General features: G+C 41.9%; 1 protein-coding gene and 1 pseudogene across 3 annotated transcripts; one reads left to right on the plus strand and one right to left on the minus strand.

Annotated features, from left to right (window-relative positions):
- LOC309834813 (ester hydrolase C11orf54 homolog) lies at nt 1-1,189 on the minus strand (annotated as a pseudogene). Its single transcript has 2 exons — nt 690-1,189; nt 1-333 (listed from the first exon to the last, which is right to left on the minus strand). The product of its transcript is annotated as an ester hydrolase C11orf54 homolog (transcript).
- A 14,458-nt stretch (nt 1,190-15,647) lies between these two features.
- On the plus strand, nt 15,648-25,133 carry BORCS7 (BLOC-1 related complex subunit 7). Of its 2 annotated transcripts, none has more exons than XM_082673470.1 (5): nt 15,648-15,805; nt 22,056-22,118; nt 22,229-22,272; nt 23,242-23,262; nt 24,038-25,133. In XM_082673470.1, the coding sequence occupies exons 1-5, from the start codon at nt 15,668-15,670 to the stop codon at nt 24,087-24,089; spliced, it is 318 nt and encodes a 105-aa protein (XP_082529596.1). In that variant the 5' UTR covers nt 15,648-15,667; the 3' UTR covers nt 24,090-25,133. The 2 variants fall into 2 exon arrangements, with proteins under 2 accessions (XP_082529596.1, XP_082529595.1); XM_082673469.1 differs by having other exon boundaries at nt 24,278-25,133.
- Nucleotides 25,134-25,154: the final 21 nt, after the last annotated feature.

Here is a 25,154-nt window from a genome sequence, read left to right on the forward strand (position 1 = left end):
AGTATCAGTTGATTTAATCTTGCCCAAATGAATGGGTCTCTGTTGGTTGATCAATGCGATAGAGAAACTCTGCAGGTAAGAAGTATCCAAGATATTCCACTATATCTGGGGTGGTGTCATAATGGTAGTGTCCCCCTTCTCCATGATGACTAAAACAATGAGTGTGCTCCAACCGCAAATCAAACCGTGGGTCTCTGGAGATAAAAACTGGCAGGCAAACCAAAGGAGCCTTCATCTCATAAAAACGTAACCATTTATTCACGTCTTCATCAGAGTTCAATGGGCAGGAAGAAAATTCTGCCGGCATAATATATGAGTCTTTACTTTTCCCTTCTGAATCACGAAAGTACCTCCCATTCCTACAGGCTTATCTCCATAATGTTTTTTGTTTTTTGTTTTTTTTTCCGGTACGCGGGCCTCTCACTGTTGTGGCCTCTGCCGCTGCGGAGCACAGGCCCCGGACGCGCAGGCTCAGAGGCCATGGCTCACGGGCCCAGCTGCTCCGCGGCATGTGGGATCCTCCCGGACTGGGGCACGAATCCGTGTCCCCTGCATCGGCAGGTGGACTCTCAACCACTGTACCACCAGGGAAGCCCCTCCATAATGTTTTTCAAGAGTCTGTCTCATACAAGTCACAAAGTTAAGTTTTCCAGGTCTTCTTTTGGATTTCACCTCAATGACTTTTCAAGGTTGGCCTTCACTGGCAAAAAGATTAGCCAGTAATGCAAACCCCAAATCATGATATTTCTCACTGTATTTCTCCAGTAGGCACCCTCCATCTGCAGAGTTAACATGAGCAAAGTAACTTCCATTCACAGGAGGTTTGTGTTCACTTTCTGTTTGAACAACTGGCATAAACTCAGAATTGAATCCAAGAGTCGGAAATGGGCCTGCTCCTGCTCCAAGAACAAAAGCTCCAGGAAGCTGGATTTCTTTTGTGATTTTATTTAGATCATAAACTTTTTTTTTTATTTATAAGAGGCAATAAGTAAGGCACACCTCCTACTTCTGCAATTCTAGTTTTCCCACAGATACCTTTTACAGGAAAGGTAAATGGCTCCTTGGTCAAATTAGGGCAATCAACTACAGAGACCTGGACATCAGCAAAGTTATCCGTTAGCCCCTTCCGCAGAACTCCAACAAGCTCCTCTAGACTTGGCACATGAAAAGAATACTCAGCACAAGACATCTTCTTTCTCGAGTGCACAGGTGATGAGGTGTGCAAGCAGAGAGAGTTAAATAAAATCGCTCTTTTGCAGTTTCTAACCTCTATTATTGCAATTCCTTACTGACCTCATGTTGCTCATTTTCACTGAAGATTCATTTTAAGATTTTGGGCACGAAGCTTACAACTTTCCTCTCTTCTTTCCGTCATCGTGCATGACGTTATAGTCCTTGGGGGATGATCATCCAACATCCCAAGCCTTGCAGTTCCTTCACCTCAAATCCAAAGATTGTCACCCTTACTTCCATTTCAATTACTCCTGTAATTGAATTACACCCTTAATGGACTCTGAGACCATTAAGTTGTATCTCTCTTAATTTCCACTTTATCACTTCCTTTCCCTCCACCTTAAAGATAAAGAATTGGTACTCCTCATTCTAATCAATCTAACAATTTGGCAAAATAATAATAACTTTATTGAGCATTTGCTATGTATAACATGTACTATTTTATTTAATCCTTATTAAGGTAGGTGCTATTATTATCAACATCTCCATTTTACAGATGAGGAAACAGACACAAGGACTTGCCCAAGGCTGTAAAACTAGTCAGCAATGAAGCTGGAATTAAAGCAATCTAGAGCTCTTAGCCCTTAACTGCAATGCTATTCTGCTTCTCATGATATAGACTGAAATTTTCTGTGTACATACCTTTTGAACCAATTATTCCAGTTCTAAGAATTTATTCTGCAGATGTCTCACAGTTCAGTGTACAAAAACAAATCATTTCTTCAGTGTTTACAATTGCTAGCAGTACATCTCCCATCAATAGGAGACTGGAATAAAATGCAGTTCGAAAAAGGAGGAAACACTTTATATGCTTATTATAGAAATATTTCCCAAATATATTGTTAGGTTTAAAAAACAAAAATAAGAATGATGTGTATTGAATGCCCCCATTTGTGTAAAAAAAGGAGAATGTATGTTTTTTTTTTTTGCTCGTATTGCTCGTATATGCATAAAGTATCTCTGGAAGGACACACAAGAAGCTCATGAGGAACTTCCCAGGTGGCACAGTGGTTAAGAATCCGCCTGCCAACACAGGGGACACAGGTTCCATCCCTGGTCGGGGAAGATCCCACATGCCACGGAGCAACTAAGCCCGTGCGCCACAGCTACTGAGCCTGCGCTCTAGAATCCGAGAGCCACAACTGCTGAAGCCCGTGTGCCTACAGCCCGTGCTCTCCAACAAGAGAAGCCACCGCAATGAGAAGCCCGCGCACCGCAGTGAAGAGTAGCCCCCCGTCGCCGCAACTAGAGAAAGCCTGCGTGCAGCAACGAAGGGTAAGCTGGGATGAAGTGAGAGAGTGGCATGGACATATATATACTACCAAATGTAAAATAGCTAGTGTGAAGCAGCCGCACAGCACAGGGAGATCAGCTCGGTGCTTTGTGACCACCTAGAGGGGTGGGATAGGGAGGGTGGGAGGGAGACGCAAGAGGGAGGAGATATGGGGGTATATGTATACGTATAGTTGATTCACTTTGTTATATAGCAGAAACTAACACAACATTGTAAAGCAATTATACTCCAATAAATATGTTGGAAAAAAACCCCAATGCAGCCATAAATAAATTCATAAAAAAAAAAAGACAGTCATGAATTTGGTTGTTAATGGAAAGAACTAAGAAGCTGCCGCTAGGGTGGTGGTGGTGGGAAGAGGTTTTTAGATCTTTTAAAGCATTTAATCATGTGAATGCATTACACATTTCAAAGTTGAGTTAAACTCTAAAAAAAAAGAAAAAAGGAAGAGAAGACTAGAAATAGAAACTGTATTAATGACTGTGTTAATTTATTTTTTAAAAAATCGAGGCCTCCACCTACACTCTCGACACTGTTTCCTCAGACCTCTCACAGATACTTGTTTCATTCATCATCTTCCTCCTGCATCTTCAACTCACCCTCTCTGTTGGCTTCTTCTCCTCAGCTGACAGATACGCTCAAGACTTTTATCCCGTACAAAATTTTAAAATCCTCCACTGATGCTGTGTTCCCTGTTCCCTTCTAATTTTCCTTTAATTTCTCTCCTTCCGTGTTCAGACTTCTTGGTAGAATAATATGATGAACACTTGTGTCTCTATCTTATTCCACATTCCTTGTACACTCATTGTAGTTTGACCTCTGACCCCACCACACTGAGAAATCCATTGGATGTCTTTCAGACCTTCTTTTATTTATTTATTTATTTATTACTGAGATATAGTTGATATATTAGTTTCAGTCTTATAACATGATACAAATGTTTTAAAGGTTATACTCCGTTTACAGTTATTATAGAATATTGGCTATATTCTCTGTGCTGTACAACATATCCTTGTAGCTTCTTTTATACGTAGTAGTTTGTACTTCTTAATCTCTTACCCCTATCTTGCCCCTCCCTGCTTCCCTCTCCACACTGGTAACCACTAGTTTGTTTTCTTTTTTTTTTTTTTGTGGTATGCGGGCCTCTCACTGTTGTGGCCTCTCCTGTTGCGGAGCACAGGCTCCGGACACGCAGGCTCAGCGGCCATGGCTTACGGGCCCAGCCGCTCCGCGGCATGTGGGATCTTCCTGGACCGGGGCACGAACCCATGTCCCCTGCATTGGCAGGCGGACTCTCAACCACTGCACCACCAGGGAAGCCCCAATAGTTTGTTTTCTATACCTGCGAATCCGTTTCTTTTTTGTTATATTCACTAGTTTGTTTTATTTTTTAGATTCCACATATAAGTGATATCATATAGCATTTGTTCTTCTCTGTCTGACTTATTTCACTTAGCATAATACCCTCCAAGTCCATCCATGTTGCTGCAAATGGCAAAATTTTCATTATTTTTTTTGTTCTTTTTTTGGGCTTAATAGTATTCCATTGTGTGTGTGTGTATTCATCCGTTGATGGGCACATGGGTTGCTTCCATATCTTGACTATTGTAAATAATGCTGCTGTGAACATTGGGGTGCATGTACCTTTTTGAATTAGTGTTTTCCTTTTTTTTTCAGATATATACCCAGGATTGGAATTGCTGTGTCATATGGTAGTTCTATTTTTAGTTGTTTTTTTTTTTTTGGCTGCTTTGGGTTTTCATTGCTGCATGCAGGCTTTCTTTAGTTGCGGTGAGTGGGGGCTAGTCTTCCTTGCGTTACGCGGGCTTCTCATTGCGGTGGCTTCTCTTGTTGTGGAGCACGGGCTCTAGGTGCATGGGCTTCAGTAGTTGCAGCACGTGGCCTCAGTAGTTGTGGCGCATGGGCTTAGTTGCTCCGTGGCATGTGGGATCTTCCCAGACCAGGGCTCGAACCCGTGTCCCCTGCATTGGCAGGCAGATTCTTAACCACTGTGCCACCAGGGAAGTCCCTATTTTTAGTTTTTTGAGAGAAACCTCCATACTCTTTTTCACAGTGAATGCACCAATTTACATTCCCACCAACAGTGCACAAGGGTTCCCTTTTATCCACATCCTTGCCAACATTTGTTATTTGTGATCTTTTTGGTGATACCCATTCTGACAGGTGTGAGGTGATACCTCATTGTGGTTTTAATTTTCAGTTCCCTGATGGTTAACAGTGTTGAGCATCTTTTCATGTGCCAGTTGGCCATCTTTATGTCTTCTTTGGAAAAAATGTCTATTCAGGTCTTCTGCCCAATTTTTAATTGGGTTGTTTGTTTTTTTGATGTTGAGTTGTATGAGCTGTTTATATATTTTGGATATTAATGCCTTATTGGTCATATCATTTGCAAATATTTTCTCCCATTCAGTAGGCTGTCTTTCTGTTTTGTTGATCGTTTCCTTGGCTGTGCAAAAGCTTTTAAGTTTAATTAAGCCCCATTTGTTTATTTTTGCTTTTGTTTCCTTTGCCTTAGGAGACAGATCCAAAAAAATATTGCTACTGAGTGTTCAGCCTATGTTTTCTTCTAGGAATTTTATGGTTTCCAGTCTTACATTTAGGTATTTAATCCATTTTGAGTTTTTTTTTATATGGTATTAGAAAATGTTCTAATTTCGTCCTTTTACATGTAACTGCTTTCGTCCTTTTACCTGTAGCTGCTTTTTTAAGGATTTTTTCATCTTCTTTAAACCCTCTCATATGAAATATCACATAGCTCTGGATTCTTGGTAATTCTTTTGTTCCTCTTCTTGTTCCCTCTGTCCTCTCATGGATGTCAAGGTTCCCTAGTCGCCTGTCCTTGGCCCTTCTCCATCTACATTCTCCCTGGATGATTTCACCGTTCTCAAGGTTTAATCTATCACCGATTCAATCTTTTTTTATGGTCATTTTTTTTACTAATGTTCAACATTTAACAAATAGATACTGTTCTTGACCCTCATAGAGTTTAGAAATGGATGGCTCCTGTACTAGAGATGTCAATCATTGCCTCCTATACTCACGTGACTTCACCCACAGTTTGTGCCTTTGTGTCTTGTGACTCTGATTGGAATAGCAGCATATGGCAGAAGGGGAATCAGTTCTCAGACTGAGGTAAACTAATGACATTCTTTTTGAGAACTTGACCCTGCACCGTCATGAACCATGCGGACAGTGGTTTCAGACGCTGATTTAACAGCCCTAGTCACAATGTGGTCTGGCTGTACATTTTACTTTTCATCCTTCGATATCTATGATACCTCTATCATCTGATTGTTGAAAAATCTTAGTTTATTGAAACATTTACATTTTAATTAACTTGTAAAAAATAAAGCTGCCGTTTCAAAATTAAAACAAAAATCCCCCCAAACCGTAGTCTATCCATATCCACGGGGTATTGGTTCCAAGACCCCCATGGATACCAAAATTTGTGGATGCTCAAGTCCCTTATATAAAATGGCATAGTATTTGCCACTATCAAAAATCCCTCTTAGGAAAAAAAAAAAAAAATCCCTCTTAGGGACTTCCCTGGCGGTCCAGTGGTTAAGACTTCACCTTCCAGTGCGGGGGGTGCAGGTTCAATTCCTGGTCAGGGAGCTAAGATCCCACGTGCCTCGAGGCCAAAAAACCAAACCATAAAGCAGAAGCAATATTGTAACAAATTCAATAAAGACTTTAAAAATGGTCCACATTAAAAAAAAAAAAGTCTAAAAAAAAAAATCCCTCCTAGAGTGCATGTACCTGGTGAGGATGTTTATGATCCCCATTTTCTAGATCAGGGAACTGACGCTTAGAGAGATTAATTAGAACTGTTCAAAGTAGATTCCACAGCTGGAAAATGAGAGTGCCAAGGTTCAAATTCAGGGCCTGTGCTATTAACTACTGTGATTATGATGTGGCAGGCAAGAGAATCAGGAACGGGCAAGGAATCACACTCCCACTCACAAGTATGTAGACAGTGCACAGCTCAACCTCCCAGCCTTCCCCCGACACATACTCCCCCCTCCCATTCATTAGCACCCAAACAGAAAGGCAGAAAGGAATTGGAGCTGCTCCTCATAAAGGATGCCCCCAACTGAGGCGGGTACCAGAACAAAGTCTTTGGCAGATATGTTTACTTTGGAAGAAGAATGCCAAGGGACACGATTCCTGCCCTCAGAAAACTTAGTCTAGTTTATACGCAACGATCATTTCCTCAATTTGTCCACAAATGTGTGGTGTGCTCAGGGATTGTAATACATGTGCACATACACATCACTGTGTGTAGTAGATGTAATAGTCATGTAAATGCATGTGTATATGGAGAGCACTGTAGATTCTCTAGAAAAAAAGTCCTAGTAGTGCCACTCTACTTATTAATGTAATACCTCATAGAGCTGAGCTAAATGTACTTTCATCCTAGCTATGAGAAAAAAAAATGTTTACTAAATATGAGTACAACCTAGACTTTAAGGATTATCGGTTAAACTATTAAGGAATCTTTCAAAGTAGGCTCAAGCACTTAGAGGTATCCATTTACATGCAAAACCAAGGCTCAGGTAATTGCAAATTCCTTAAGGAGCATGCTAGGTAACACGTGATTTAAGTTATATATATATATATATATATATATGTAAATAAATAAATAAATAAATATAAACACACACACACACAAATGATAATATAACATTCCTTCAAAAATACTGTATTTAAGATTTTAAGCTAATTTAAACTGGAATTCCCTCTACTTCCTGAAATATTCCAAGCTAGTATGGCTTTATTACACATGAAGAAATAAAGTAATGAAAATTCTAAGAGCTAAGCAAACCAGTTATGAAAAGGTGAGAGATCAGTGTAATGAAGAAAATTAGTTGTCACAGCTCACATTCTAAGATCATATACTGCAATTTAAAATGGAAGTGAGGAAGTAATCCAAAATAAATAATAAAAACAAATACCCATTTTAATCAATGTCTTATTTTCTTCCATTAATTATTTCCATCCCGTTTTAGCTAGAAGGATTTCATGAGGGAGACAAAGTGAAGAAAAGGGAAACACTCTTTAAAAATTATAAATTTCCTAGGACCACAGTAGAAAATATAAAAATTGGATCTGTAGGGGTTCAGAACAAGCCTCCCCCAAATGGGCTACTTTTGCATGAGGCTCATTTTGAACTAAATGCAATCGAGACCCTGCGGGTCCAGGAGAAACTCACTGCCCCTCTCTTAACTACCTAGAAGAATTTAAATTGGGGATTTTTCCTAGAAAAGGTAATTACCAGAGATAAAATTTATCTTAGGGGCCCCATCTACATGGCAGAACAAACATCTAATTATCAAGCATCTGCTCTCCTTAATGTCCTGTGAATGACCCTCCTGTCCTTGGAAGACCCAGACCCCTGCCCCATTCCTTAGCTCATGATGGTGTATATACCTCATTTTACCTTTCTGTCTCTGAACCTCTTGTGTATGTGGGGCCTTTGACCCTCTTTTGTGTGTGGATTCCCATACAAGGTTAAATTTGATTTTCTCCTGTTAATCTGTCTCATGTCGACTTAATACTTAGAGCAGCAAGAAGAACCTAGAAGGATAGAAGAGAGTTTTCCTCCTTCCTGACAAGGGCTCAGTCTTGAAGGGAGAGATCTCGTCTTAATCTCCCACAATAATGCAGATTCTCCATTTGGTTGGAGGACGGGATAAAAGAAATTAGAAGGTACATTTCTGTGATCTTTAAAGTTCCGCATCATCAAGTAACCATTCAAGGCACTGCCCATTAAGGAGGGGACTAAGACACTCCCCTCATACCTCACAAATCAAAAAGGGGGAAGAGGTCCAAGATTACACTAATGATTGCTATTCAGCATTATAAAACCCAGTATGAAGTTTCAGTAAGGAGTGTTCTAGATTAGGAATTGGGCGTGTTCTCTGCTCACGCCCCTCACTGGCCTTGTGCCCCATCTACTTGAAAGCTCAATGGATATGAAATGTAAGGGGCTGTGATGACTGTTATTATAAATGACACTGTTCCTACCAACACTAATTACCTTCAATGAACCAGGAACCCTAGAGTTCAACAAATGAGTGAAGAGGACACTAAAAAAACCCCAAAGTGTTTTTAGTGTTTCATCTTCTTAGTGTAGTTAGTCACGACTCACTTCAAATAAGAACACACATAAAACAAATTATTTTTTCTTCCCTGGCCTAACAGGCAAGCCTCAATTAAAAAAACAAAACAAAACAGAACATTTTTTGCTGAAGTAGCCTCAGGGAAAAAAGGGAAGAAGAAAGAAGACCACAGCTAAGTTTTTAGGTAAGACAAAAGTTACTCACTGAAGGAAGAGAAATTTTCTTCAGGAGCTGTTCAAGTTGATTGAAAAGATAATGGAAGTTTCCCCTGCTCATCCCGACATGTTGCCAGGGCTTTGGCGACAGTGGTTTGCTTGTCTCTGTGGACAGAAGTGACTCAGGGGAGGGGAACTTTAAAATTACTCCTGTTTACCTAATAGAACTCAATGTTCAGAATTAAAATTGGGCCTGTCTAGTATATGAAAAAACCAAGGGAACAAGAAAAGAGTTGAACTACACCAAATGAGCAGAATCTTATTGTAAAGCCAATGTAATTTGACAACCAGGGTTACTATATGCTATTTCTTATTCTAAATCGTCTACCCAGGACCTCCGATCTGCTTAAATTTGTAGGAGTCAAAATCATCCCCTTCGAAAGGACTTATTCACAGATGACTCCTGGAGCAACTGAGGAGAAAAAGTAAGTCAGTCACAAAAGTTATTAAAACCTCCCTCCCTGGAGAACAATCTCATTGATCAAAGTACCATCATGGTTTCCATGCTGGACTCAAGAGTCTTGTCTCTAATTATGGATGGAATTATTACTTTTCTTCATGCTATTTTTAGGTATAGCTTAAAGCTGCCCGAAAGATGTGGAGAATTTTTTGATGGAAGATAATTTCAGTTCATTCAAGTGACCTTGGTGAAGTCAGCAAAGAATGAGCTGAATTCACTGGATGCTGTAGGTGGGCTGCAGAACCTAGATCCTCCCTACAGTTGTATGCTGGGTTGTGTGTATGCATATGTACATTCTTCTGGGGAAAAGGGCCATACTTTTGATAGAATTCTCAGGAGGACATGTAAACAAAACTTTTTAAAGAGCTGCAGACCTAGAGGCTCCTTTGTGGTCGAATGAAAACACTTTCAATGAACGTGTGTCATTAACTTCCATTTGCGCCTGTGAACGTCCACAGGTTTCCATCCAAAGGTATTAATACCCACTGACTACAGTAAGGGTTTGGTGGCCTGTTTGTACACTTTCCAATTTTCAAAATCAAGTTATCTAGTACACACAGTGGGTTCCTAACAACAGGTCTCTAAAATTATCTCCAGCGATAGTTCAGGCCTTCACATTGAGGCCTCACAGAGAAGCCCATGGACTCTGATCTTTGGCTCCTGTCTTAGTCTCTCTGGAGCCTTAGTGTCTTCTAATTTAGGGAAAATAATGATAATACTGGCACCAAACATTCATATAATTGTTCGGAGTTGAACCAGTGTTGAACCAAAGAAGCTAATGTTCCTATTGGACTGGGCCATCTTGATGTCAGTTTCAGCACACCAATTAACACTGTCAACACCTTGTCCCTGCAAAACAAACAAACAAAAGTTAAATAACAAACAAACAACCCTAGCACCTTCTTCCAGGAGGTTTCTTATGCAAGTATAACAACTGAGGGCACCAGTACCTAGAAATGCCCTTCATATATCACCATCACCTGAGGTCCTGCCGCTCAAGGATAGAGCCATGGATTTCTTCCCCCAATTCCACTCCAACTAACCTGCCTTATCCTCTCTCTGTCAGCTTTTGTTCTCCTAGAGGAAAACACTTATCTCACTCCTTTATCCACCTCCTCTCCTGGTTTACTCACTGCAAGCAAGGGCTGAGATCACTTCCCCGGGCAGAAGGAGGGAGAGAAGGAAGATACTACTACATCCTACTACATATATTTTTGCTTTTCATCCAGGCACATACATATGGCAATGATCTTTGTAAACTTCTAAAACATAAAACTACAGTAAGGTGAAACATCACTGTCAATTACCTCACCAATCCTGAAAATGAATGGCCTTCCTCAACACTCTCCTTATCACTGATGCAAAAATTTTGCCTGAAATAATCAGAAGCTGTCTCAAATCTAGTTTTCATCACATAACTCACATGTTTAAGGACTTAGAGGGGGAGATCCTTATCATTTATCTCATAAATACATCCTACAGGTGACTGTTTTCAAGCCTCTGGAAAATGTTCAGTCACATGCATACCCCATAACCATCATTTTTAATGGTGTCTTCAGGTCAGTTTCAGTCACACTCACCTTACTCAGTCCCATCCGAACACGCCCACACTGAAGCCTCCCACTGTCATCCCAAGAAGACCCCTCTCTTTTCTATGATTTAGCACATGTCATACACTGCGATGTTGGGATCCCCTTCCTCAAGGGAAGGTCTCTTACTTCCCCCTCACATCTGGCACGGGCGGGCCTCAATGTTGCGGAACAGTGAATAAGCATTGTGTCCCCACCTCTGAGACACTGATTCACGTCCATCACTCTTTTCGCAAACTTGGCGGCAGATTCACGTTGTCTCTGCAGCCTTCTCTGATGGACCTGTTCTACACCAACCCTTCTGCTACTACCATCACCATCAAGCAGTCCTTCCGGCAACAGATACTCACTGAGCCTCTATCACAAGCCAGGCACTGCTCTCAGGCTGGAAACGAGGCAATGAACCAAACAGATAAAACTCCCTGCCCGCCTGGAGCATACATTCTAATAGGGGAGAAGGGGGGTGCCCTGGAAATCTCACACTCAATTTGAACTTCATTATAATTGAGTTGTTTTGAGTCTATATCGAGTCAAGTGACTGTCTAGACTCCTGTCGGAGATCTTCTGCAAAGATGGGTACCAACAACTCCTCCTAAACCTGCAGACATAGGACTACTCTTCCTGTCAGGAGGTAGACTCTTATTTCCTCTCTACCTGAACCTGAGCTGCCCTGTGACTTGATCGGCAGAATCATCAGAAATGACTGCTGTGCCAGTTCTGGGCCTGGGCCCTAAGAGGCCTGACAGCTCCCGCTGCCTGGGAAACCAGGTGCCATGTAAAGAAGCTCAGCCTATCCTGCCAGAGAGAAGGCCATGCGGAGAGAAGGCCCCGAGGATGAGAACCGTGGCGCTCCGGGTGACAGCCAGCATGAGGCCGCAGACACCTGAGTGAGGCCACCTCAGACCTTCCAGCCACCAAGTGAACGCAGCCCCATGAGTGAGCCCAACAAACATCACTGGAGCAGAGATCACCCCCCATGATAAATTCCTGAACTTCCGCATCACGGCCAATGAAATGGGGGTTGTTTCAAGCCACTAAATTTGGAGGGCCGGGAGGGGGAGTTGTTGTTAGGCAGCAACAGCTTAGCCTTAACAAGACAGTGCTCTTAACCAGAGCCAGGGGTGGCATCTTCTGCATGTTTCTAAGCCTTCATTATGTCCATTATGGTTAGGCAAAAAGGAAACATCCAGTCAAAATCTGACGAGGGAATATTCATAAAACTAAATGGGGGAGGGGATTCTGGGAAGATGCCGCAGTATGAAGCACCAGGAATCTACCTCCCACCTAGACGACAACTGCATTGGTAGAATCTGTCTCATCCAACCATTTTGGAACTTTGAAGGCTTGCAACTTCCACGGGAAGACTTAGATGGTAAATTGTGGTGAACGTCAGTCAATTTGGGCTCTTAGCACAGTAGGAGCTACCCATCCTCCATCCCCAGCCCCTTGGCAGACAACTGTGCATGTTTTCCTGGAACCACTGCCCACAGCTTGTGGGAGCTAGGGTGGGCAAAAAGGACCCTGTCCTCCAAATATCGGCATCTCTGCTCTGAGTGCTGCTTCTGATCACAGAGCGCAGACAAGGTGGTGGGCGGCCACTGTCACTGTGCCTCCCTGACCCTATTGCAGCCCCTTCCCTCTGGCTGAAATGACTTCCAGGGGGATTAAAAGGCCAGACCCCTTCTCCTCCCCTCCCTTCCACCCCCTGGTCGTTTTTCTTTTTTTTTTTTGGCCACGCCACGCAGCTTGTGGGATTTTAGTTCCCTGACCAGGGATTGAACTGCATCCTCAGCAGTGAAAGAGTGGAGTCGTAACCACTGGACTGATAGGGAATTCCCACCCCCTGGTCAGTTTTTACATTTCCCACTTTCTGGGGCCAGACATTAAGGACTGGGACATTCAAAAACAACTGCATGTATGGAGAAAATTAGAAAGTGACTGTGTGTGCTCAGGGAAAGGCTCAGAAAAGACTGGGAAGACCTTCAGTTTACACTTTGGCTGATCCTCAGCAAAGAGACTGCGTACCACAGTTAAAAACAAAAACAAACAATAAGGAAGACAAGCAAACCCTGAGAAAGGGGAAAATCTGGTTTCCAGAGTTATCACATTATTAAATTCAAAAGTCCAGTGTTCTTAAAAAAAAAATCACAAGGCATACAAAGGAACAGCAAAGTATGGCCCACTCAAAGGAATAAAACAAATCAGTAGAAACTGTCCCTGAAAAAAACCTAATGTCTGATAACTAGACAAAGACTTCAAAGTAACTGTCTTAAAGATGCCCAAAAGACTAAAGGGAGATATGGAGAAAGTCAAGAAAACAATGTGTAAACAAAATGGAAATATCAATAAAGAGAAAACTTATAAAGAACCAAAAAGAAATTCTGGAGCTGGAAAGTATAATTGAAATGAAAAATTTATTAGAGAGATTCAAAGAAGATTTAAGCAGACAAAAGACTCAGTGAACTTGAAGATAGGACAATGGATAGACCCTGATTGCTTGGTTTGCAAAAGGGATTCACTGAGGTGAGTTGTCATTGACTGAACGTATTTCAAACAAGTTCTGGTGGTATATTAGTTTTCTATTGTGTGTAACAATATTACCACAAATGTAGTGGTTTAAAACAACACATATTTATTATCTTATTATTTCTGTGGTCAAGAATCCAAGAACAGCTTTTCTGAGCCATGTACTTAGAGTCTCAGAGGGCTGCAATCAAGGTGTGGGCCAGCTTCTCATCTGGAGGCTCGATAGGGGAAGGATCTGCTTCTCCACTTGCCTGGTTGTTAGTAGCAATCAGTTCCTTTTGGTTGTTTGGCTGAGAGCCTCATTTTTTTGCTGGCTGTCAGCTGGAGCTCAGCCCTCAGTGACTAGATGACACTTGTAGTTCCTTGCAACATGGAGTCGTCCAATATGGCCACTTGCTCCCTCACAGCTAGAAAGGGAGAGACTCCAGCAAGATGAGCCTTACAGTCTTATGTAATGTAATTACATAATCACTTACATATAATCACATATCTCCCATCACCTACGCATATACTATTGGTTAGAAGCAAGTCACATGTCCCACCTACAAGTAAGAGAGGTGGAATACACAAGGGCGTGAACACCAGGAGATAGGAATCATGGAAGCCAGCTGTCAGTGGCCAGTCTGTCTACTACAGGTGGCTACTTGTTACCATGGCTCTACCATGGCTCAACCTTTTCCTAAGTTTATGGGTGTACAGCAACTGGAGTCTCTTACACTGCTGTTCGGAATGCAGTGGTAAACTGAGAAATGGTTTGGCAGCTTCTTGAAAAGTTAAAGACTTACCATATGACCCAGCCATTCCACTGCCAGATATTACTCAAGATAAATGTAAACAAACTCACATAAAGACTTGTATATGAATGTTCATAGCAGCTTTATTCATAAACTCCCAAATGGAAACAACCCAAATGTTCATCAAAAGGTGAGTGGATTGACAAAATGAGGTATATCCATACAATGGACTATTTCTCAGCAATAAAAAAGGAACGTATTAGTGATATACACAATTAAGTGAATGACTCTCAGGATGTTATGCTGAGAGAAAGAAGCCAGACCAAAAAATGTACTTCCTGTATGATTCCATTTATATAAAATTCTAGAAACCCAAATTAATCTATAGTGCTACAAAGCAGATCCGTTGTTGCCTGGAGTGAGGGATAGATGGTCTACAAAGGGGCACTTGGAAACTTGTGGGGGTGATGAAAATGTTCTGTATCTTAATAGTGGTGGTAATTCACAGGTGTACACATCCATCACACTCATCAAATTGTATGCTTTAGAAGAATGTAGTTATTGAACATAAATTATACCTCAATAAATTTGATTAAGAATAAGAATTAAATGAAAGAATCAGAGACATGAAACTAGACACTTGGAAGAGAAAGTAATGTTGATACTGAGTATAGGTGATTTTAAACATAATTCGCCAATTTACCATTGTCATCTCTCTCGTGCATTAGCTAAAAAAAAAAAAAATAGAGCTACATGAAACACTTCAGATACTAATTCTTTTCAAGGTGTTAATCAGTTTGCTTTAAATACAACAAAGGGGTCATTTATCACTAAAAATTACTAGAGATGTAAAACATTTGTCATACCTGTTGACTATCTTATTTACTTTTTTAACTGCCTGTTTGCGAACTTTGCCAATTTTTCTATTAGCTTGTTCTTCCCGGTTCTTCTGTTTGTTTACATGCCTCCTCAGCCTGGGAGCTCACTGGAGACAAGGACTGCATCTCTTCTCTTTACCTCAGCCCAGCAGTGTTTGGTATTTCGTTCATGAAATGTTTGCTAAAATTGAATTGATCTTAATTCATTCTCATACACTTTGGAGAATTTAACTTTATTACTTCTGTTTTACAGATGAGGAACACAAGATGCTGCAGAGGCTGAATAATTTGCAGTCACACAACTAAACGGCATAATTGGGACTGTAATCCAGGCCTTCTGATTTTAAACCATGGGTTTATTGAAATTGTATTCCATCCCCTCCATTGATGTTTGCCTGGGCCCTGTCTTCTTCAGGATATCAACTGAGTATTTTAAATGAATTTAAAGTTAGCAAAGCTCACCCTCCGCTACGCGCATGCGTCCCTTCCTTTTCCCATGGTAGGAAAAAAAAGACCCCGCCTCCTTTCGCTTTGCTCATCTTTTGGCCCCTGCGACTCGCCATCGCCCGTGGGGAGGCGTTCACTGGTTGAAGTGATGGCGACTGGGGCCCCGGATTCGCAAGCGCGATTCGGTCAGTCTGTGAAGGGGCTTCTCACGGAGAAGGTGAACACCTGTGGTACTGACGTGATCGCGCTCACCAAGCAGGTGCTGAAGGGCTCCCGGAGCTCCGAGGTGAGCTGGGAGTGGACTCTCCGGGCTTAATACCGGGAGACTCGACTTCCATAGCCGTGGGAAGAGGGTCGTGTTGCATCCTGGGAATTGTAGTCCGTGAACTAGTGGCGAAGGGAGAAGACCTCGTTCCGGAGGGCGCGTGTTGCATTCTGGGGTGTGTAGTCTCTGGGTAGGATTAGCGGTCCTGTGAGCCGGGGGGCAATGGAGGCGGTGGGGGAAGAAACGAAATGATGGGAATCGGTGCTTCAAAGCAGAGATCGCCGCAGACGACGGATGAGATAGTGGTCCTAACGAGTTCCTCATTTGTTTCTCAGAGTTGTCTCTAGTGAAGATCTGTCTCTTTCGGCCCCTAAATTCCGCGTGGTTTTGCCCTCAACATTCCAGATTCCACACTTTTATGCATCGTCTGTCCACAGATTTATTCTTTTCTGACTTGTCTTTCTGGCCACATTCTTGGTTTTCTGTTTCTTAGATTAGCTTTCTCCTTTGCCGTGATTTTCCCCTCATCATCCTCTGGCTGATTCCGTGTATGGGATTATTTGATAGCTTGTCACACCAGCAAGCTTTATATGTGTACACTGTCTCTCTCCAAAAAAGGACCTATCCATTGTATCCTGAGGTATTCACCCAAGTGAAATGAAAATATATGTCCACACAAAGATTTGAACATGTTCATAGCACATTTATCCATAATAGCACCAAACTGGAGACAATCCAAATGCCCACGAGGCAGGTGATTGGACAAACAAAATGGGTCTAATGACCCAGGCTTTCAACTTCTAGGTTTTAACCAGGAGAAAAGAAAACATATACATCATTTTGTTACATAAAGCAGCCATGCACATAATGTGTCATCTAAGATGTCCAGGTTTGGAGTCTTTAAAGTGGAAGACATCTTGAGTACACTTGTAAAACAATCTGGGGACAGAGTCTTTAGATTTCTATGACTTTCTCCTGTAGGCCATTGTCTTGCTCATAATTAACTCAGTAGCAGTGTAACTTAGCTACTTATTTTCAAGAAGTAGTTTTGATTTTCAAGTTAGTTTTCATAACAGTAGCACCTCTTTCTCTCCCACTCTTTTTTTACTCATGTTTCATCACTTATTATTTCATTGTTATGTAGTTGCATTAGCAAACATAATATGTTTGCAAGCCTTCACATTTGTATATGAATGTTCAAAGCAGCTTTATTTATATTAGTTTAAGGTCCAGTAGAATTATCCTTACAAAATTAGCTTTCATGTTATGTCCTTAGCTTCTATTGATAGTGGCTGCAAGAAACAGCTGAATGAAAAAAGTGTTTGCGGGACTTCCCTGGTGGTGCAGTGGGTAAGAATCTGCCTGCCAATGCAGGGGACACGGGTTTGAGCCCTGGTCCGGGAAGATCCCACATGCCACGGAGCAACTAAGCCCGTGTGCCACAACTACTGAGCCTGTGCTCTAGAGCCTGCGAGCCACAATTACTGGGCCCACATGCCACAACTACTGAAGCCTGTGTGCCTAGAGCCCATGCTCCGCAACAAGAGAAGCCATCACAATGAGAAGCCCACACACCACAACGAAGAGTAGCCCCCGCTCGCTGCAACGAGAGAAAGCCCGTGCGCAGCAACAAAGACCCAACGCAGCCAAAAATAAATAAATTAATTAATTAAAAAAAAACAAAAAGTGTTTGCGTTTACCATAATACTATTGTTGAAGTCACTGATCTGATGATCCCAGATATGCTTTGTATGAGGTCCACATGGTATACTCATTTTAGGATTCAGTATCAGAGGAAAGTTTATCTTTTTTGAAGAATTGTTGTGTTGCCTTTTACCAAATAAGAATTACGCAACTTATTGTGTTTCACTTTTTGCCTTGGTTGCACAGAAGTTGCTTTGTCAGTTTTAGTGGTAGACATACCTGCTTCCTTCTCCTTTTCATGATTTTTAGATTCTATTTCAGCTTTTCAAAAAAAAAAAGTGTGTGTTATGTCGTTTAATTCATTAAGTCTTCACAATCACTAATAAAGGAGGTACTTTTCTTACAGAGAGGAATTTCACTTGTCCAGGGTCCCACAGTAGCTAGGAAGGGGTAGAGCTAGGATTCAAACCTAGGCAGACAGGTTCTAAGCCCATACTCTATGACGTCACTTCTCACGGCCGCTAGCTAGATGAAGTGGCCAAAAAGCCACAGTGCCACCATTGACTGCCCTGATATGGCTTGCTGCTTCCCGCTCCTGCTCCTCGTGTATTTTTCATGAGGGCTTCTTCTGTAGTCGATTTAGACAGGGTGCTCAGTAAGCGGTGTGGATTGAGTTAAGCTGAAGCCAGTCCAACTTTCTGGGACAGAGTTGACACATATCTCAAGTCTAAACTTTTTCTTTTTTACTGGATCTCTTACATGACACTTACCACATACCATATTGTATTTTTCTGTAGTTACGTATTTTTGCCATTTCCTTTACTAGGCTCTGAGGTTATGGGAGTGTCTTACTGATTTTCAATCCTTCTGAGCCCACAGAGCATTGCTTCTCTCTTCAGCAGTCTCCAGATAGCTATTTTGTTTGAGAAACTGACAATTTCCATGTGTAAAACACTCATTTCACAGCATCCACTTAACACATATTTACAGAGTGTCTGCTATGTGCCAGGAACTGTTCTAGGTACAAGGGAGACGTTGGTACACAAATGTGCCAGGAACTGTTCTAGGTACAAGGGAGACGTTGGCACACAAAACCAACGTCTAAGTAAGTCCCTGTACTTAGAAAACTTCCATTTTAGTGAAGAGACAGACAAAAAAATGAAACACAAAAAAGGTGGTAGTAAATGCTATGAAGAAAAATAAAGCTGGGAATAGAGAGTGCTGAAAGGGTTTTCCCTAAATAGGGTGGTCAGGGAAGGGCTTTCTGAGGAGGTAGCATTCGAGCAGATGCTTGAATGAAGTGAGGGAGCAAACCATATGGACATCTGGAGGCAGTTCCACGTCGAGGATGTGGCAAATGCAGAGGCCTTGAGATGGGAATGTACGTAAGGAATGCAGGGAGGCTGGTGTGACTGGAGCACAAAGTGAGGAAATCATACCAACTTATGTCCATGGCACAAAGAATGCTTGTGCCTAATACGCTCCTCTTGTGCACACCTGCGCTTCTGCTCCTCCAGGTGAATTGTGTGCTTGGTAAGGGTTCGTTGTAGTTTTTTCCTAAGCCTGTGTAAGGCACTTGTGCTTGCTATTGCAACTACATTGTTTCATGGGATGATGTGGGAAATGATGAAATATGAGTGCAGAAAAAAAGAGGGTTGCTGTTGCTATGAAAACTACGTTGAAAATTAGCAATACTTGTTGAAGAGAAGTACCAAGACAAACTGGTATTGAGTTAACTATGAGCAAGACAGTGGTCCAAGCCTGGGAGGAAGTTCACTGAAATCTAAAAAGATTCTGTACTCAGGTGGTTTTACAGGTGTATTTAAGATGTTCCACTTTAAGGAAACTGAAACTGGAAATCTTAGGTGATACGTTACGTGTGTGGTTGGTTTATGTAAGAAAATGATGCACAATGTCAATGACTTCATCTGTCATCACAGAAAAGGCCTTGGCCCTACATTCCAACAGCCCCTGCATTCCAGGCCATCACAGGTCCCGTCAAGCCTATCTTCTAAATACCTCTCAAGCCCCCCGTGCCCCCTTTTTTAACTGCCACTTCTGTGGTTCAGGTCACTCTCATTGCTCGCCTGGAATACTGCAGTGTTCTCCTAACCTGTCTCTCTGCCTTTAGTCCCCTGTCTAGTCCATCCTGTTTACCACATTCTAAAACAGTAAATCTGATCATGCCACTTTTTTGTAACATTATATTACTTCGGAATTCTAAACAGCAGCCGTTAGGTCTCAGAAGTCACTTCTTTTAGGAAGCCTTCCCTGAGCACCTAGCCAGTAATGGGTTAATCACTCCTGCCCCCCGAACTCCCAGGGCATTCAGTGCTTCCCCCTCAGCACTTACCACAAGGTATTGTAGTACCTTTGTCTTCTTTGTCATCCCAGCCTGTGAGCCCTGTAAGGATGGGGGCTATGTCTCTTACTGGCTCATAAGCGCTTAGTAACTATTTGTTGACTGAATGAGGAAGATTCTGTTAGAACTCTTTCTTTTCTGCCATCGGTTTGTCAGTCACCATCCATAGGAGTTTGGAGTTTGTCACTTAAAAGTGGCCACAAGGAGGGAACAGGAACTCTCATACCTGGTGGGTGGGAATGCAAAATGGTATAACCTTAATGGGGGGTGGGTGGCAACATGTAGCAAAATTAAAACCCTCTGATCCAGCAGTCACAATCAAGATTCTGAGTCTATCCAAAGACATGATGGCAAAAAGATACAAAGAACTATGAGGTATTTTTTGTAGCACTACTTCCAACAGCAAAAGACTGGAAACAGCCCCAAAGTCTATAGCGGAGGACTGGTTGAATAACCTTATGAGACATCTATTCAGTGGAGTGCTCAGCAGCCCTGGAAGAACAAGGTGGAGATTCAGTATATACTGCTGCAGATCCATCTCAGTAGATATTATCAAGTGAAAAGAGCAGGGTGCAGAAGAGCGCATATGGTAGGTTACATTTTATGTAAAGGGGGCAGAATATATACATATGTCCATTGTTTGTAAAGGAACAATGGAAAGATAAACCAAAAATTAATTTAAAAAATATTTATGCATAGGGGAGAGATACCGGGGAGGGGAAGAGGCTGGATAGGTCTTATTTTATTGTTTTGCCTTTAGAAGCATGTAAAGTTTTATTTTTATTTTGTACATTTATTTATTTTTATTTATTTATTTTTGTCTGCTTTGGGTCTTTGTTGCCCTGCGCGGGCTTTCTCTACTTGTGGCGAGCGGGGGCTACTCTTGGTTGCGGTGTGCATGCTTCTCTTTGTGGTGGCTGCTCTTGTTGCAGAGCACGGGCTCTAGGCACGTGGGCTTCTGTAGTTGTGGCATGAGGGCTCAGTAGTTGTGGTGCATGGGCTTAGTTGCTCCACAGCATGTGGGATCTTCCCAGACCAGGGCTCGAACCCATGTCCCCTGCATTGTCAGGTAGATTCTTATTTTCGTTTTTTGTTTTTTGTTTTGCGGTACGCGGGCCTCTTACTGTTGTGGCCTCTCCCATTGCGGAGCACAGGCTCAGCGGCCATGGCTCACGGGCCCGGCTGCTCCGCGGCATGTGGGATCTTCCCGCACCGGGGCACGAACCCGTGTCCCCTGCATTGGCAGGCGGACTCTCAACCACTGTGCCACTAGGGAAGCCCTGTCAGGTGGATTCTTAACCACTGCGCCACCAGGGAAGTCCCAAGTTGTGTTAATTTTTAAAGTTAAAAAGAAAAATAAATAAAAGTTGCTGTGAGGGAAGGAATCTGGAGGCTGGAACAGTGCTGGTGTCCTGGTTAATTTGAAGTCATTTGTCCCCCTTTCACCAGAATCTCTCTGACCCAAGGGAACAGGGAGGGTTGGTAGGACACACATAACAGTAGCTCCCTTTACATGGTTGGACTGCATGTCTGCCAGGAACAGGGTGCCACAGGAGGCCAGAAACCTCTGTTGATCTCTTCTTGCCTCTCTGTGAGGAGGCAGATCTGCTGAGCACAGGCCACCCAGCTGAAACAGAGCTCACTCAGCCTTTCTCTCTTGGCCTCAGGGCCCAGCTATCAGGGAACTCATCAAAGTCTGCTGCCGCACTTCTTTCTTTCTCTTCCCCAGCTCCATCTGGCCATCCTTTACACGGTGGTTTCCCACTTGAAAGCCCAAGCTTCTCCCCAGGCCTTTTTACCCCCTCTGTGTCTCTCATTCCATTTCTCAACAGCTACCTTCCTTCTGTCCTTTAAAGCCCTATCCTAACTCCTGCCCTCTCACTCCTCTCAAACCACCCCAAATCTCAAGTTTGCCTTTAAAGAATCAGAAGTTAGGTTCTCACCGGGCTTGTGGAGCCAGAGTTTGTTTTCGCAGACTTTGCCTCTCAGCACTTGATTAATAAACTCAGCAGTTACGGAGGACTTGATTTCTCAGGCTGTGGCCTTCAGAACAGATGTCGAGCCCATGCCAGAACTGCCGTAGTGACAATGAAATGGATTTTCAACATGACCAAATGGGAAATTATCCTCCTTTACATTTGGAGGGTTTATATTTGTATGGGGTGGGGGGGTGGGCACGGAGAAAGGGTGGTGGTATAACAGCTGCAGAGAGATTACAGGAAGTTTGGAAGTTTTGATTATTACCATTTTATTTTTGTCTTCCAGCTGCTAGGTCAGGCTGCTCGAAACATGGTACTACAGGAAGATGCCATCTTACACTCAGAAGATGTAAGAAACAATTTCTATTATGATTTGGGTTTTATATGCACAGTTTGTTTGGCTTCAGGGAAGTGGAATGTTCTATTTCTCTGTTCTTCTTTTTTTTTTTTTTAATGCAGAGTTTAAGAAAAATGGCAATAATAACAACACATCTTCAATACCAGTGAGTATTCCCTCTCCAGTGCCTACTGTACTTATTAAGCAATCGTTTTCTGCAGGCTGTTTCTTGTGGCCTTTGTGTTTCAGCACATTTTCCTGTGGAGGCAGGAGCTGGGAGTAAAGGAGGGGTTAGTCAAGGATGTGTTCCCTCTGGAAGAGATGCTTGAGACTGCATAAGAATTTGGGGTATGGAGTGTGATCAGAGTGGGCACCACCTTTGTGAACCTCTCTGATAATTTGAGGGCTTCTCAGAAGGAGAGACTGCAAACCCCATAAGGGCAGGGCCCATCCAGGACCACACACATGCACAGCGCTTGGCACCCAGTAGGCACTTAACCAGTATCTGTCCACTGTCTGTGCCTGAGGTCTTTCCTGGAGCATCTGCACCTTCCCTGGAGAATCAAGTATAACTATGTTCTTTATCTTACATTCCCATATATAACCCAACCCTAACTACATATAAATCATCCAGGAGATTTTGAAATATAGAGACCCCTTTTGGACAAAATTATAATTTAATTAACTTGTCATCTTATTTCATTTTGCTTTTTATTTTATGTAGTTGACATTATACTTATGTATCTATTAGAAATATCTGACTGGGAATTTAACTCTTGATATCTAAATAGCTAAATACTCATTTTTTGGGGGTGTGTACATGTCAGGTATGTGACCGTTTGGCTCCACATACCCAGACTGAATTTGAGCCATACTTGTAGTTTGTTAGACCACATCCCTCACTCTGATAGAATATTATTACATCTTTAGGTTTAGAATCATCTTTTCAGCAACTCTGCACTCAGATATTGAACCTCTGTTCAATAGCACAATCTTAGGATAGGATGGACAGAAATACAAAATGTGACAAGCTGGAAATTTGTTCTGCCTATATATACATATCTGACCAAAAATAACTTTTACTAGTTTGCTGCATTTTCTTATGTTTATTTTCCTCTTTCCTTTTCTGATTTAGGCAAGAAGCTATTCAGAAGAAGTAAGTAACCCCAAAGGTAGAGGAGTGGGGGGCCAACTAACTGTAGCAGGCTGGGGGGAATTATGCTGCTGGGCCTAGGATCAGTACAAAACTCTGGTTCACAGAGGCCCTTAAGTTGCCATGTGTTCTAGGATAGCTCATTGGGAATATAAAGAATATTTCAAAGGCATGCAGTAAGTCAATTCACTGCTAGCAAAGGCTTTCTAAAAGTTATAGAGTGTAGAGACCAACTCTGAGGGTCGGAAACCTTTTACACTGGTAATATTCATTAAGTAAAGTAAATGTGCTAAAGTCATTGAACAGCCTTGTTTTTGTTTTAAGTGGATTAAATCTGTCCCTTGCAATGTTGTTTACACTACTAGTTGGCTTTACAGATCTTTTCTTCATAGTTTAAACATGTCTGGGACCCTAGTGGACCAACAGAAATTTTGATTTAGTTCAACAGAACTATGCATATAATATACTTTGTGCAAATCATTTGCACAATGAGATGTTCTTTTTTTTTTAACATTGATCGCATTTTTTTTTTTTTTTTTCAGTATCTAGTCCTCCATTTTTTCTAGGGAGAACATATGAAATTGGACTTGCAGGGACAGGAAACCATTGCATACAAAGAATGTAGGGGAATACCCCTATCTCTGCATCCAACCATGGATGTGACCCCATCAATAGCCCCACATTTAAAGCCAAAAGAAAGTACTATTGCATAGAGAGGGTTGCTATGACAACGAGATGCTCATTCTAGATAAACCTTTTTCTCTATTCTAATTTGTAGTGTTGAGCAGTCATCAAACCTACAGGACCAGTTAAATCATCTGTTGAAGTAGAACGTGTTATGAGAGGGCAAAAGCACTTTGCCTGACACTGAGGAGGAAATATCTTACATAACCACTGTGCTATGGGTTTGATTTTCCATTTTCTTCTCCAAAAGTTAAGTTAGAGTAAGATCCGTGATGATGAACAGTTTCTCCTGAAAGGAAGTTAAGTGATTGAATTTTTTTTTTTCTTTTTTTTGGCGGTACGCGGGCCTCTCACTGTTGTGGCCTCTCCCGTTGTGGAGCACAGGCTCCAGACGCGCAGGCTGAGCGGCCATGGCTCACGGGCATGTGGGATCTTCCCGGTCTGGGGCACGAACCCCGTGTCCCCTGAATCGGCAGGCAGGCTCTCAACCACTGCGCCACCAGGGAAGCCCCTAAGTGATTGAATTTTGAAAGCACTTATTGAATCAAACCAACCCATGCTCTTATTGAATTTTTAAGTTGCTCTGTTAATTTGATATTAAAGCAAAATTAAAAGATGTCTTCGTTTTTCTCATAGAACTTTGATATGTCAAAAGCCATATTGTCTAAATGTGTTTCTTAAGCAAATACTGAGTAGTGTTTTAAATTCAGACTTAAGAGCTTCTATTGTGAATGTATAAGAATGATTAATACTGTTTTTAAAGACTTCTTTCTTTTAATCATACATTCAGGAAATATTTTAATTTCATGGTCACAGAATGGTGATTAAGTAATACCTGTTGTTTTCTTTTCTTTTCTAGTAACTAAGAGGAGATAGTTATTTTATTTGTTGTAGCAAATTCCTACATGAAAATTAGGCAAATGGTATCATATCTGGCCAGCTGCAACCTCCTGCCTTGACCTTCATTCCTAGGGTTTCTTTGTTGTTGTGACTCTTGATTAAGTGGCCTTGGGTTCATTTTGTAATTTTGCTAGTCATCAGCAAATTCACTTGTATGACATTATTGTCAAGTGAGAATGCAGTTGAGTTACTGTGATTCCGGTATAGGGTTGTGCCATGTAGAAAACCTTACGTTTATTGACATTTACCTATGTTCATTGAATTTATCTCATTAAATGTCATTACCGTTGTCTGTTGTCAAGTCTGAATGT

This window comes from Grampus griseus, assembly GCF_964374135.1.
Source record: "Grampus griseus genome assembly, chromosome: 16".
Taxonomy (NCBI): domain Eukaryota; kingdom Metazoa; phylum Chordata; class Mammalia; order Artiodactyla; family Delphinidae; genus Grampus; species Grampus griseus.